Consider the following 14,688-nt stretch of genomic DNA (forward strand, 5'->3'; position numbering starts at 1 on the left):
ACTGGAAAGCACACATTGAAGCTGCTGGTGAAGTCAGTACCTAGTAAAATCTGCCTTTGCACAAAGGCAGATTCAGATCTTTTAAGACTACAGAAAAAAACTCAGGGTAGAACAGAGGTGTTTATCCTTTTTAAAATGTTAAATAGCATTAATTAAATGACATTAAAAAATTCCCACTTGTAACTGATCAATACATAAATTAATATATAATCCTCCCTCTTTCACTGTGGTTCTCTATCCCTGCTTTTATCTCCCCCATATACTATCGCCCTCTGATGATGCATCGTTTCATAAACTTGCTTAGACTTGCTTAAATTTGCTCAGGAGGGGAGTTTCAACTTGATCTGTTTCTTCTGTGCACGATATTCTTCACTGACTCTACCCTTATCAGCCCATTTTAAATTTCTAGCAACTGAAGAGTTAGTTTGTGAAGGAACACTTAAGCAGCTGTTTAAAGCTAAACTGAAAAGCAAGTTACAATGAAGATAGTTATTCCCCAGAAGTTACATTTTCTTGATACTTACACCACTCAGATGATCCTCAAACATCAAAAGGTATTAACCAGCTAATAGCTCTAAGAGTTCCCTATTGCCTGTTGCTCATTGATACCCACTTGGCTTAAGGTGTCTTGCCCAACCTTAAATTAGGCCAGTTGAATTTGCAAGGTCAACACACCAAATTACTAGATGATTATAAAATCTCTATTTCTGTTCAAGGGCCCTCCTTTAAGGACACACTTAACACTCCCTTAAAACAAGGATTGAATCAATGGCAAATACGACTGAAGACAGATGGAAGTAAAAGTTATTGTTCTGTTGAATACAAAGAAGGTGGAGCCTGATAAAGAAATGGTGAAAAGTAGTGAATGCTCTATTTGTCCATGTATCCAGAATGGCCACACATACACTGCTATCCCCATTTGCCTTACAAAAAAAAAAAAAATCACTGCTCCTGTGCAAGAGCAAAACTAGTGACTTTCAAGAGAAAAAGCAATGAAATATAGGAAAGAAGTCATTCCATCACTTTTCCATTTTAAAATATAACATCTTGAACAGAAAGAGTGTTATTTGCCTGCTGCTGACAACTGGTAGCTGAAGGAGAGACTCATTCCCTGTTGCTGGCTGCCAGTTTCTTTTCCAGTTTCATTCCCATGAAAAGTGGATCTCCAACACACAAAGCCATAGTACAAGAGGGGCAATTATTTCAGTTAAAAAAAATAATCTCTTAACATTCACTCCTACAAGAATAATGAGAGGAAAGGATAATATCGTATTTATAGGGAAAAAGATCCCACAAGTAAACCTTTTCCAGGAAAAATGGTAGAGAAAGACCCAGCATCCATGCCCAAATTCAGACAGAAGAGGAAGATGCTCCCACTCAGAGGTTATATATTTCTACTGTCAATATTGTCCCTCATTCCCAGCCAGAGCAGATACACTGGTCCTGACTACTCCCAAAGCCTACTTACAGTAAGGTCCTCCAAGTAGAGCAATGCTCAGTTACTGGAAAAGCCTGGATTTATGTCACTCTCCTAACACAGCTGTGCTAGATGGGGAGGCACCATGATATCCTGAACTCCTGTGTGTTTGCTAATCCCAAAATCCCAAACTACAGCTGCTTCTCTCTAGTGAGAGACCTTCACGGGGCCCTGAATAAATCGGGGACATGGCTAAAAAAGAACACTAGAGCTCCTTAGGAACAGAAGAGGCTCCCTGTATACATATTCTGAAAGCACAATCTTATACTATTTAAAACACTCTATTTATAAAGTCTTCATGGATCTTTAAATATGAGAGGCACTTCAAAAATTAGCTTGCCTTATAATTTCAGCAACAGACTGTTTACCACGACTGACACTACAATATTAGAAGATGAAACTAATAACCATTAGCAAGTGCATAGTTAACTACTAGCTGGAGAAGGCATTTTTTTTGAAACTACCCAGTGGTCAGAAGCCCACTGTAGACACAGCAGAAGAGCCAGACATTAAAATGGCAGGCAATGCAAAACCCTTTCCCAGCCTGAGCTGGGAAGAAAAAGGTTTAACCTATCCTAATGTTACTGCATGGAGGAAGAAACATAGGGAGTTTAAAAATTATTTTCTACAAAACAAATTCTGCTAGTAGCTCTGGAGTAGCCTTCAAAAATCTCATGATGCACAACACTATGATACAGTCCTGTTCCACTGACCCACGTGCATCTCCGCAGGGGTGTATTCATCAGGGTGGCATACAAATATGGAATCACTATCATTTAAAACAGATTTGCTGTTTATTAGTGCAATATACCGATCCAGTTTTGGGAAACGAAATCCTCTTTCCTTATCCACCTTAAACACCTGCTGTTACGGCAAATAAAAGCCTCTCTAATATACAACCAGCATGGGCTAAACATAGCTAATGAAAGGATATAAAGGGAGGTCTAGGCTTCCGCACCACCAGCAGCTCCCGGCCATATGTCGCCACATGTTCCATGCCTCAATCGTTATTACTGTTAAAGCTACGGGGAGGACACTGTAGGTGCAGCCTAAGGGGCTTTTAGCTCACCACGCAAAGCAACTCGGCATCAGCGCGTAAAGCCCCGCTCGCCGGTTGCGGGGAGTTCCACAGCGAGCAGAGCGGCGCGCTGCAACCAGCGCGGCTCTACAGGTCCTGCTGCGCGCCGGCGGCGGGGCCGCGCTGCTCGGCCGCGGCGCTCGACTCGGGGGCGGCTGCCCCGTTTTCCACCGCTGCAGGGACCACCCGGCCTTTGAGGCCCCGTTACCCTGTCGGGGAATGGAGAGGAGGAGGAGGGCGCTCCCACACCGCTCGGCAGCGGCCCGGGCCCTTACCGATGCGCGGCACGTAGTGTTTTGCAGGAAGTTTCCACGCTCCTCAGTTTAATCCGTGCAAAGGGGGGGTTGGAGAGGAGCGCGGCTGAACGGCGATACAAGGGGGCGGGCGGCGAGGAGGAGGAGGCGGTAGCAGCAGCGGCCGCGTTTAATTTTTTAATTAGGATGATTTGAGCGTCTCCTGGCGGGGCCGCATCGCCGGGCGGCGAGGGAAACCCGGGCGAGCCGCCCCCGCCGCCCGGGACCCGCCGTCGGGGCTCCAGCCTGGGCTTTCGACAGCCGGTAAAGGGTGCCCGGAGCCGCGGAAAGCGCTGCGCTCCGCCGCCATGGGCTGCGCGGGCGCGGAGGAGAAGGGTTCGTAGCGCGGGCGGCGCGGCGGGGCGGCGCGGCGGGGCTGACCTTGCGGCCCGGCCCGCACCTCCCTGCGGGCCAGAGGCACCCCGGGGCGGCGGGGGGAGGGCGGCGGGCCGAGGGGCAGGGCGTAAATCTGCCCTGCGAGGGAAGCGGGCCCGATGAGAGCGAAGGCTGTGCGGGCAATCCTGCAGCAACAATTGCTTTGCAGGTGCTCGGTCTCTCGCAGCCTCCATCCCCGGGGAAGCAGCCAACACTTTTTCACGTTCACAAGTTAAGGATGATGCTAATGAGCGTTGTATTTTCCTGCCTGTCTATATTACCCAAACCTAGACCACATATATGAATTCACAGCACAGGGGCTCTTGTCCAACGGAGACACCGGGCTTGTGTATTTACTAAGGATAAAATCTCATTTCTGCAATTCATTGCTTGTCTGAAGGCTGGAAATGTCACTGCCCAGCGGCTGCTTCTCTGCAGGGGAATGCTGTTTATGTGAAAAAGTGTTGCCTCCACCCCAAGTTACTGTGCTGCAAAAACAGTGCCTGTTTTTGTGGGGCTTCACTACCCTTGCAGGACAGTTAGCTTTTATTTATTTGCTAGGCATCCCTGTGCTGGCCTTCTTACCCTACACCTCCCTGTATGTTGTCTTAGAAACCTTACACGGGAGAGACAGTCTTCTCCCAGCAATGTAGAGAATACATACATGCAGCATTTACATGAGCATGACAGGTTAGCTGTGTGGTCCCAGAGCTATTTTTGCAGCATTTCTGGCCGTGTGTTGTTAAGATAGCTCAGACCCTTTGGAGAATTCCAAATTTATGCTGATTTCTATTTCATTAGATCTCCGTTGCTAATCCTTTCATGCAGACAACTCCTATGCCCAATTCCTGTAATAGCATTCCTGGAATACAGTTCAGTTTCCTTGACCAGATAGTTAAGTGTGAATGAGGTGCTTCTGAAACTCACAGAGGATTCCTGTTTATATCCCTAACCACACCAACACCTCTTTAAGTCAGGTTTGCTGTCACTCAAACTCAACTCTGGGACTGAAGCTATTCAAAGTACCTTCAGAATGACCAGATGCATGAACCAGCATCTGGGCTGCAGATATCCAAGGGCAGAACAGATGGCAACTGATTTAGTCCATTTTGTTACTATCGTTTATGAGGCGAGTTTTCAGGCAACTGAGGCTTAATCATGCCAAAAGGATGGATGCTCCCAGCTTGAGCTGATGTCAAAGGTACTCATTTCCAGTACTGAGCCATTACAAAAAATCCCAAGTCTATGGGGGTTCTTTGAGGGAAGGACTGAAACCCAAAATACAAGGAAGATTATTGAGGAAGTCTTTATTTAACACTTACTGGCTACTTTCTTCATCTTCTCAGTATCTCTGAAAACATGAGGGTGAAGGCTAGGTGTGAAAAAAGTGACACCCAAACCACCAAAGAGCTGTGGCTGGGATCTTCAGTCCACACCAAACATTGTCAGAGCTGGGCTGGTGATGCTGCTAGGATAAGAATTTCAACATCTTTCTTCCAGCTGCCTTACAATACTTAGTGCCCATGGTGTTCCCCTTCGCCCTCCATAGGTGCAGCCAGTACCCCAAGCTCATACCTCCATTTGCCTTATCTCAGTGGTCTATGTGCTGAGCTATCTTCCTCATTCCTATTTTCTCTAGGACTCCAATTATTTCTTCTGGCTTCACAGGGGACTCAAATGGTCTTTTATTTCACAGCAGGATGTTAAGGAGCCTTTCTTTATGACAGTGTTTTTGTAGAGGCAATGAATCAAAGGATTAGTAGCGTCTTGACCTATAAAAAAAAGTCAAGAGAGATCAGTCTGAGACCCACCCCTACAAAATGACTCTGCAGATTCTCATATAATGCCTGCCCCCATCATAGTGCCCTAAAGGTTATCTTCAAGGATTTTTGCATCCAGGCCATGTTAGTTGGTATTCACAGTCTTCTGACTCACCCTTGACACATACACTGAAGCAAATTAAAGGATTTCTGACTAACTGGGAGAGGACATCTAACCTGTATGCGGCACTAAAATACGAAAACAATAAAAAGGTGCCCAAGGTCAGTCTTGGTACCACAGTTATGGTGGGGATACATAATTAGAACAAAATGTTCTGTGTACTTTAAGGCTTCAATTACAATTTCTGAAATTCAGGACAAGGAAGAGAAGAACAGAAAGCTGCATATTAGAGTTTCCCAGAACCAATTGCCCCCACCCAAGCAAAATGCCCACTGTTTTCTCATGCAGCTGTTCCAGCTGAACTTTTGCCAGATAAGACTGATATCCATTTCTTACCACTACATGTTTCAGCATCAGTCAAGCTTTGCACAGAGATCTGTCCCATAACATCTCCTGACAAGCACATAATGTACCAACAAATTCCATTAATTCTAGTGTGTAACCTGCAAAATTAGTAAAACTGGAAGTCATAATCTTGGAATATGACTCTATGATAAAGGAATGTCACCTCAAACACATACATATATCTCTGGACTCAGCTTAAATGCAGGGTTCTCTGTGGCCAGCCTATCCCTAAGACTTCCCTCAGTGTCTTCCAATATAGCAGCAGGGTTTTCTGAGTCTGGCTTTCCCAGGTAGCGTTTATGTATCATTTTCCCATATGTGTCTTCAATTTAATTTTTAGAACCTTGTGTCCTAGGACTTCTGGAAGGTATTTTTTTTTCCTTGACAGGCTGTCATCCAAATCAACTGATTTGTGACACATAAATTCATGATATTGAACTTTCTGTGATTTTTTTTTCCTATATAAGGTCAAACTTAATAGAAAAATTGGAATTATGCCCAATGAAAATCCATACAGCAGGTGGGCTTTATCTGTGATATATTTTCAGAAAATAAATATTGATTGTTGTTGACATTACTTCTAATTCTAGTAGGCTATATCTGGATCTTTTCTCCAACTTAACAGGAATTAAAACAGCACAACCCAAAGAGCAGAACATCATTCAAAACAAGGAAGGATCTCCTACACAGCTCTGTAGAATAAACAGACGGTTGGTTGTTGTGCTCTGGCAAATGTGTAAAGGCTGTAATAGGGAAGCATATATTTTAACACCTATTATACTGAGGATTACTGCAAAAAGACAGACTTGTGCCTTGCCCCTTTAATCCTTGTTTTAAAATTTTCATTCTTTAGGATAATATTAAAAAATCCCACAAATTTTGATGTGAGAAAGGAGACACCAAACAGGATAAAAGTCCTGTGCATTTCTGTCTTCTCAGTAATACCAAACCTTATTTTCACTTTTTCTGTTGTTATTAATTGTAGGCTGACTCAGGATATGGCTGGTTTCAGCCGTGATGGCAGTACAGAGTGGAGATACTGGAGCTCCCTTTAAACTGGCTAGCAGCACAGGTACCTGAAGCAGTGTAGCCATGGCAGCACAGAGCTCTGAGTGGCCTAATTACTCTGCTAAGAAATAAATGGATACTGGGAATTCCCTGGGGGGAAAGATGGTTGAATTGTTAACAAAAAGAGTTTTCCCCTGAGGCATGTTAGTTAAATAGGTGTTAGCAAGAGCCAAAAACCCTCAAGCTCCAAACTTAGAATAAAAATGCCTTTGTCCTTTGGCACTTCAGAAGTCCCAGTCCTTCCAATTCTCCTGCTGTCTACAGAGACAAAAGAAAGATGTGATTTCAATATCTGATGGAAAACCTAAAATAAAGCAAAATTATTCCCACCCCACAACTAAAATCTTTACATAAGATCTCCTTAAAAAGACAAAAGTTTCTCCTGGCTGGAAACGCATAGAGCTCTCCTGGTGGCAGTGGTAAGGTGGAGATGCTTGAGCATCCTGCCTCCATAGGGCACACATCAGGGTCAGTCCCCTCAGCTCCACGAGGAGCATGTTCAGATGGGGTGTTTACTATGCCTGTAAAGATGGCAGGGTATATATGTATTCAATGGGGAAGACTAAGGAGGAGAAATCAATCAGAGCAAGATTTAGGGGAAGGGAATTTACTTCTGTTACCTCTTCGCCCACCAATCTTTCCTCATACACAAGAGTGGACATGTATAGAGGAAGGCGAAGGGGCAGTTTTACGAATATGCTCACTTTCTTACAAGCTCAAAATGCATACAGTGTTTTTCTGAAAATGGAACCCAAGGCTTCACTAAAATTGCACACACAATGCTTTACAAGTTGGATGTAATTATGTAGATTTATAAGCTAAATTGCATAAGAAAAATCCACATTATTTGGCTGGAACTCCCTTTGAGGTTAATGCAAGTTTCAGTAGTTTAAGGACTGAGGTGTAAACCCATTTCAGAAAACATACTGGTTTCTCCAGGTGGAGACCTTTGTGAGTATTGCCTAATCAGAATCTGTAGGCTTGTGTCCAGTCTGACAAAACGCTGTTTGCAATAGCCATGTGCTGAAATTGCTCTGTTTTGAGGAGATAGAAACACAGGAAATTGTGAGTTTGCTGTCTCATAACAGTGGCCAGTCAGTGGATGGTGTGTAGAGGTTAAAAGTTGCAATTTTATCACATTAATTTAAATGTGAAAAAACAACAAGATGCTACTAAAATCCAAACTGGTTTTCATTTCCAAATGTTCATATGTTACAGCTCAGGTATACACACCCCATTTAGACCTAACCAAAATTCTTCTTTTCTATGCAGGCAAAGAAGCAATAGAGGTGATAATCCCACAGAGTCACCAGGATGTGATGCCCAATGATGAGCAGTAATTACTGCAGCAACACTTCAGCCAGCATGAGTGTCAATGAAATGTCTGCCTTCCCTCTGACTTTAGAGCAAAAAACTGGCTTTGCCTTTGTGGGGATTTTGTGTGTTTTCTTGGGACTTCTAATTATCAGATGCTTCAAAATCTTGCTAGACCCCTACAGTAGTATGCCTTCATCTACATGGGAAGATGAAGTTGAGGGGTTGGATAAAGGAACATTTGAATATGCTCTTGCATGAAAACTCACAGAATATCCTGCCTTAAATTTGACGTTGATTTCATTTTGGAAACCAACTGTAGTTACATTTGTTATACATACCTGCATTTTGGAGATATGTTGGTGGCATCCATTTTGTTAAATAAATATTTGTTGCAAACTCAAAAGGCACTTCGTGTTCCTTTTGTTTGAGGAACAGTGGAATGGCAGATAAGAAATGGTTAACAGCAAAGAAATATTACAATAAATAATTCACTACAAAGTTACAAGGGCCAAAAAGTATTTTAAGAATCAGATGATATCTGACTCTTCAGAGGAGGATCTCATTTCTACTGTGTCTCAAGATAGACTGGAGAGAAACATGAAGGTCAAAAGACAGACTTATGAACAGTGAATGCTTAGGTTCCTCATTAGGTTCCTCATTAGGTTCCTCCTCATGTGCCACAATTTTCTGAAGCTCAGAGACTGTGCTTGTATACTGAGAATACAAAAGTGGAGGACAACAAATGGTTGCGGCTCAGAGGAGGTGCCTGCAAGAGGTGCATGTCTATGTTGCTGAAATGAGGGTAACAAGGGTTGGTCCACGAACTACCAATAATAAGGAACTAACAGGAAAGCTGAAGATCACATCAATTGCTAATTCACCTCTCACCTTCCAAGAAGAGCAGGTGCTGTACTAGTGACTGTGTTTATAAGGACAGTATATGTTGCTTCTGGATGAAACTTTATGTGGTCCCCTGCAAACAGTCTTAGTTCTATTTCTTCCTGCTCATATGAGAGGTTTGGGGTTTTTTTGCTAGGCCTCCCTTCTCCTACTCTACAGCAACAGAAAGTGAAACAGAATTAGTGGAAGAGAAACAAATATCATTAAGGAAATTTTTGATTCTACAAACATTCAGCAATACAAACTATATCACCTGCTCAGAACTCCAGTCTGAACCAACGCCACCATAGTCCCAGTCCACCAGTGTCTCCCATATCATTAAAAAATTTAGGTGAAAAGGTAAATGTTAAGTAACCAATCTTAGAGTCTAGCTGAGTTGGCCAAGGCACACCAATTTTTTACACTTGATTACAGAAGATGAATCAGTTTAAACTAGAATTTAAACTCTCTGGTTAACAGCTCCCAGCAGTAATTACACCAGCTTGGCAAGGCCAAAGCAGAGACAGTCATGCTGCGTACCCATTTTTACCCAGCCCCGAAAGGGGTGTGTCCAAAGCTGACTAGCGATCTCTCTACTCTCCAGCCCCTCTTCACAGCCAGTTCTTCTGTTTGTGCTCCTACAACTGTGCAGAGTATATGATCTGGACTGTCAAACTGAAGAATCAGTCATAGGAGATTCTATCAAGGCAGAAGAACTAGCAGTGAAAGCAGAGACGCAAATCTGGGTATTCAAGGTCACCCTCACATACACAGCTGTTTAGCAAGTGTGACAGTACTTGACAGAAATTCAATTCCGTTTTTACGAAGGTTGGCATCAGAATTTTAAGCATTGTCACTTTTGCTAAACAGCTCTGTTTGCAAAGACGAGATCAGTTACAGCAGTTGGTTTCTTTTGCATGTATTCGGAAAAATACATATTGTCCCTTTTGCCCTATGTACTAGCAGAGGCGGCCAGTGGAACAGCAGACCTCAAGTGACATTTGGAACATGAAGTACTTGATTGTACACGGAAGGACATGAATCTCCTGTCTGAAGAATATGAGAGACGAACAGACAACACTAATCTACATTGGTCACTTGAATTATAAAACATAAACAATTTTGTGAATGGAAGAGCTTTTAAACTGCTTCAGATTCTGCATAAGAAAAAATGCCAGACCCTCAGAGATTCAGTATATTTCATTTATCCTCATTAATTTAACCACAAAATCAAAGGCAGATATCAATACACTGATCCATGTGATCTGTTAGTGCTGGCTAGGATCATCCACTGCAGAGACCTGACACACTCATTCTTTTTACATACACCTAATCAGCACAGCTGAGCTCTGTGCTGTCAGGTTAGAGTGCTGAAGGCACTTAAGTTATCTGGGTTAAATATAACCTAGTTATCTCTAAACTACACAGCAAACACTGCAAATATACCCAAAGAACCCAAATACTGTCTTCTTTGTTCTTGACCCAATCTATCGCTGGAAGCAATAATCAAATTCCCTTATGATTACAAAGCTGCATCATTTCCTGCCTGCCCTTCTTTGCACCCTTAAAAAAGAAGGCAGTTGGCCTTCCCAGAAAGAATACACCACAGAACATAATTTTTCAAAAGTTTTGCTTAAATATACCGAGTAAAAGTTTGCACGGGGTTAGGAGCAAATGGTTCAAAAACGCGTGTAGGACAATGGGACCCACCAATGACTGATCCCACTGACTTCATTGGAATCTCTTTGGCATAAAATGCGCTGAGCAGAAGCCTGAAATCTTGTTACCACTGTTACTATGTATGCAGAACTGAAAAATAGAGAGATGATGATCTGTGCACAGAATCAGGCATAGCTGGGAGGGAAATGGAGATAACAAAAGTATTTTCAGCCCCCCTTAGAAATTTTGCAATACCATAAACCCAGTAATTGTAATGGATAGGTACCTTTGCTGGTTAATAGTTAACAAGCTAGAATGCTTCTTTAAATCACCATCTAGAAATGTTTTGAAAGAGAGGGATTGGATGGTCTATTCAGTATATTAAGCAGGAGAAAAATCTGGCCAATAAGGTAGAGTCTATAATGCCTCAAAGAGAGGGACACACGACACACACAAATAAAAGAGGCAGATCATCCTCCCCTAAAAACACAGGATTGAACGGTAAGTTAAATTATCCTGAATAAGGTAAACTTGATTATTTATGTGTAATGCTAGAATACGAAACACAAAATTAACAGCAAATAACAGTTGAAAGACCTCTGGAAATACACTGTGAAAATCAAAGTATTATTTTCAAGACGGCAGAAAGGTAAGAGACTTTTATTTTCCCAGCAAAATAATAATATTATGGAAATAAGACAGTGAGATTACAGAATCATTTTCCTTGGTAGCAAAAGTCTCACTGTCGTCGAAGAATCAGGATTTCATTCAGTCATGGAGATAGAAACAAACCTAGTTTCACTGACCTTAATTACAAAAGATCTGTTTCTGCTCCTTCATGCCTGAAGATGAAACACTCCCTTACAACTTTAAAAGGCTGAAGGAAGCAGAGTACTATCTATGATCAGAAATGTGTAGTAGTAGTAGTAATAATAATATTGATCACCCAAACCCAGTAGAAGTAAACTAAACTAAATAAATGCAACAGGTTGCTGTGAGGCTTACAAAACATTAAGCAGGAAAACCAACATAAATATGAAGGGGTTATAAAGTGGTATCATAGCAAAGATGTGCCACGAGAATATTTTCTATAGCTGATGGAAGAAGTGAGAAAATGTGCTTTAGCATATGAGCGGGGTCTGTGTGGGAAAGTGGAGGTGGGAAGCAAAGTGTACGGCTATCTTATGTTTACCTCTCTATGGGCTGCCACTCAGAGGGACTTAGACAGACTGGAGGCATGGGCCAACAGGAATCTCATGACATTCAACAGGACAAATGCAAATCCTGCACCTCGGACAGACTAAACCCTTGCACTCTACAGGCTGGGGCCTCACTGGCAGGGAGCAACTCTTCTGGAAGGGACCTGGTGAGCAGCAGGCTACAGTGGAGTCAGCACCATGTCCTGGGAGCAATGGTGAACAGTGTCCTGGACTGTGTTAACAGGACTGTAGCCAGTAGATCAAGCAGAATGCTCATACCCCTCTGTTCAGCACTCATCAGACTGCACCTGGAACCCAGCTTCTAAGTTTGTCTACCTGTCGCCCTCACCTGCCCCTGTAAGAAAGATGGTGATAAACTTGTGTGTGTGTGATGGAGGGCCACCAAGATGGTCAGGGGTATGAGTATTTGCCCTATAAGGAAACAGGGCTTGTTTAACCAGAAGAGGAGGCATTAGGGGAACCTAGGCAGCCTCCCCATTACTTATGAGGAGGTTACTGACAAGGCAGAGTCATGCTCTTTACTGAGGTGCACAGCAGGAGAGTGAGAGATGATAGAGTAGCACATGGAAAGTTCCAACAGGATATACAGGAAACAAACCACTATGAGGACAATTAGGTACTACAATAGGCTTAGACGGCAGGTTGTGGAATTTGTCCTTGGAGAATGTTGAGACCCGACTGGTGAAAGCCCTAAGTAACCTGATATATATTCAATGTTCCCTCTGCTTTGAGTGTGAGGTTGGACTGGATAAACTCACAAGGTTCTTCCAACCTGCGTGATTTTATGACTTGCTACTATTTCTTTCAATTAATCTTTAAGGGTGTTTTGAATGTACAAATGTAAAATTGAGTGTAAAATTCTATGAATCTTCCAATGCCTAGGACTGTTAATATTTCTCCATAATTACTACTTTACCATAGTCATTTATTTCCTTCATCATAATTTAGGAAACCCAATGTTATTTTTGGATCTGTTTCAATTATCTATTTATTCCTTCATATTACATTAATTTTGTTTACATAGAATAATAATAATTTGCTATATCTGAATTGCCTGCTCATAAATTGTCACTATCCCAGAACTACTGAAAACTTAAAGCCTAGCTTTTGTAGTTAATTTTAAAAAAATGTCTTTGATTCAAGCTTTTAATGCAAATTTAATTCTAGACTATGAGAGAAATACACATGGTATCCTAATACTTGAGTGGAATGTAAACAGTAAATGGATTTAATGCAATCTTGTGTTACATCCCTTGTACTGCCTACATTTTCACTGGCTTCAAGTAAACACTGCATTATTAAAAGAAATATTGAGAAATATATTTGAAAATCAATTTTAGGTACTTAGAATCTGATCCAAAGCCCATTTTATATAGATGGTGTCGCAAATCCTGATTTAAGATCCCGCTGACTATGCCAGTTTGTCGTGAATGGGTGATTTAGATTGCTTAAAGAATCACTGTCAAAGGTACTAGCAAAAAGTGGTTTTAATATGATGCTGTAAAAGTGTGACATAACAAAGTTCGATGGCAAGGTTCACTCTTACTGTATGGCACAATCATTTGAACAAAGATTCAAAACTACCAAGGCACAAATCAAAGTTACCAAACTACAAGGTTATGCGCGATATCATTCACTTACCAAAGATCTGCTGTTGGTAAAGGGTCTCTCTGCCTCGAGGAGCAGCCTTGAGGGGTGTCCCAGCTCAAGGGGGGATCACCACCATGCAGCCAGGCTACTTAGCTGGGAGAGCTCAAAGAAGGCTTGATTAGGCTGTCGTATTTATGGAATAAAGTGGTTGGCTTGTAGTCAAATTACGGGTGATGGAGAAGGTATGCGTGAGACTCCTTGTATCCACAACTTTCTTTGTTCCGTGATAAATGAGTCTTGGAAAAGCCACCTGCTATTCATGTGTTAATCGCATGATTGGTGTTCCAAGCTCATATGCATCGATGCTCACTGTGTCACCCTGATCCTTTGTGGGTTTTCAGATAACAGATTGAAACTAGAGGAGTTCACGGCCTGGCTATGGCTTAGGTCTTTACCTCATCTGGAGCCTGCACCAAACTACCGCTAGTTTGGTTAAGGGGTCAAGTGCATCCATCACAGATGGAAACATCCCCACAAAGCCCGTCTTTGACTCAACTGTTTTTTTACTCAACAAGTTGTAGGATGACAATCTCATGGATATTTGGGGGGGGGGGAGGGGAAGAGGTTATGGTGGAAAATTTATCTAACTATGCAAGTTAATAGAAATGTTTTATTTACTTTTTTTTAATGGCAGAAACACAGTAGACAACATTAGGAAGACTGCTTCAAGAGTTCAAGAAAAATTTCTCAGAACTTTGTACTCTAAAAGCAAAGATTTCATATGCAACAGCACTAAACCCTTTGCTGTAGCTGCAACTAACTAGCTGCAGCCACAGAAGAGAAACGGATCAGTGACCTAAGTCTACAGCAACCTTGAAGATGTCAATGAATAATTCACCAAATGTATTCTTGGATCCAAATGCAAATCGGTTTCAAGTTAACATAATTAATGAAAGCCATGACAACAATGAAACATCCCAAGAGGATGTGGGCTCTGACCCACCACATTATGAAGAAACATCTTTTACTGATGAAGCACATAACAGACTGAGAATCAGTTACAGACAAGGAAAAAGAGATTTGTATGACAATTTCCTTCAAAATGGGGAGAAAACAGAAGCTAGTTTACATCCCTATGATACTCACACTAAAATGTATTATCTACAGACTTTTGGCCATAACACAGTGGACCCAGTTCCCAAAATTGATTATTATAGAAACACTGGCAGTGTCAGTGGGAATAAGCTCAGCAGACCAAGCTTATTAGAAATTCATGAACAACTGGCAAAGGTAAGTGGAAAGGAAAGACACAAATTTTCTCTATCCCGTTTCCAGGCTGTTAATTCTGTTTATTAGTATTAGAAAGTTCATAAATTCATGGACCTTGCCCAAGAGAGAAAGTACAAGTAATCACTTACCATATTTCCTTTGGTAGCTGAACAGAGA

General features: G+C 42.0%; 2 protein-coding genes across 10 annotated transcripts in view; both read left to right on the forward strand.

Annotated features, from left to right (window-relative positions):
• Window positions 1-3,094: 3,094 nt before the first annotated feature.
• On the forward strand, window positions 3,095-8,232 carry CTXN2 (cortexin 2). Of its 3 annotated transcripts, none has more exons than XM_075100396.1 (2): window positions 3,095-3,184; window positions 7,850-8,232. In XM_075100396.1, the coding sequence occupies exon 2, from the start codon at window positions 7,904-7,906 to the stop codon at window positions 8,150-8,152; it is 249 nt and encodes an 82-aa protein (XP_074956497.1). In that variant the 5' UTR covers window positions 3,095-3,184; window positions 7,850-7,903; the 3' UTR covers window positions 8,153-8,232. The 3 variants fall into 3 exon arrangements, with proteins under 3 accessions (XP_074956497.1, XP_074956498.1, XP_074956496.1); XM_075100397.1 differs by lacking the exon at window positions 3,095-3,184 and adding an exon at window positions 6,134-6,219; XM_075100395.1 differs by lacking the exon at window positions 3,095-3,184 and adding an exon at window positions 6,494-6,581.
• A 2,580-nt stretch (window positions 8,233-10,812) lies between these two features.
• SLC12A1 (solute carrier family 12 member 1) overlaps window positions 10,813-14,688 on the forward strand; it is a 52,808-nt gene continuing 48,932 nt past the window's right edge. For 2 of the 7 annotated variants that reach the window (XM_075100399.1, XM_075100406.1), the window contains exons 1-2: window positions 10,813-10,933; window positions 13,937-14,532. In XM_075100399.1, the coding sequence (XP_074956500.1) occupies window positions 14,122-14,532 (411 nt within the window). In that variant the 5' untranslated portion in view covers window positions 10,813-10,933; window positions 13,937-14,121. The other 5 variants (XM_075100402.1, XM_075100403.1, XM_075100404.1 and 2 more) reach the window with 5 other exon arrangements.

Source organism: Phalacrocorax aristotelis, chromosome 7 (assembly GCF_949628215.1).
Source record: "Phalacrocorax aristotelis chromosome 7, bGulAri2.1, whole genome shotgun sequence".
NCBI lineage: Eukaryota > Metazoa > Chordata > Aves > Suliformes > Phalacrocoracidae > Phalacrocorax > Phalacrocorax aristotelis.

Coding starts and splice junctions, on each gene's coding strand:
- CTXN2 (XM_075100396.1), top strand. CDS start 7,904: ATGATGAGCAGTAATTACTGCAGCAACACTTCAGCCAGCATGAGTGTC.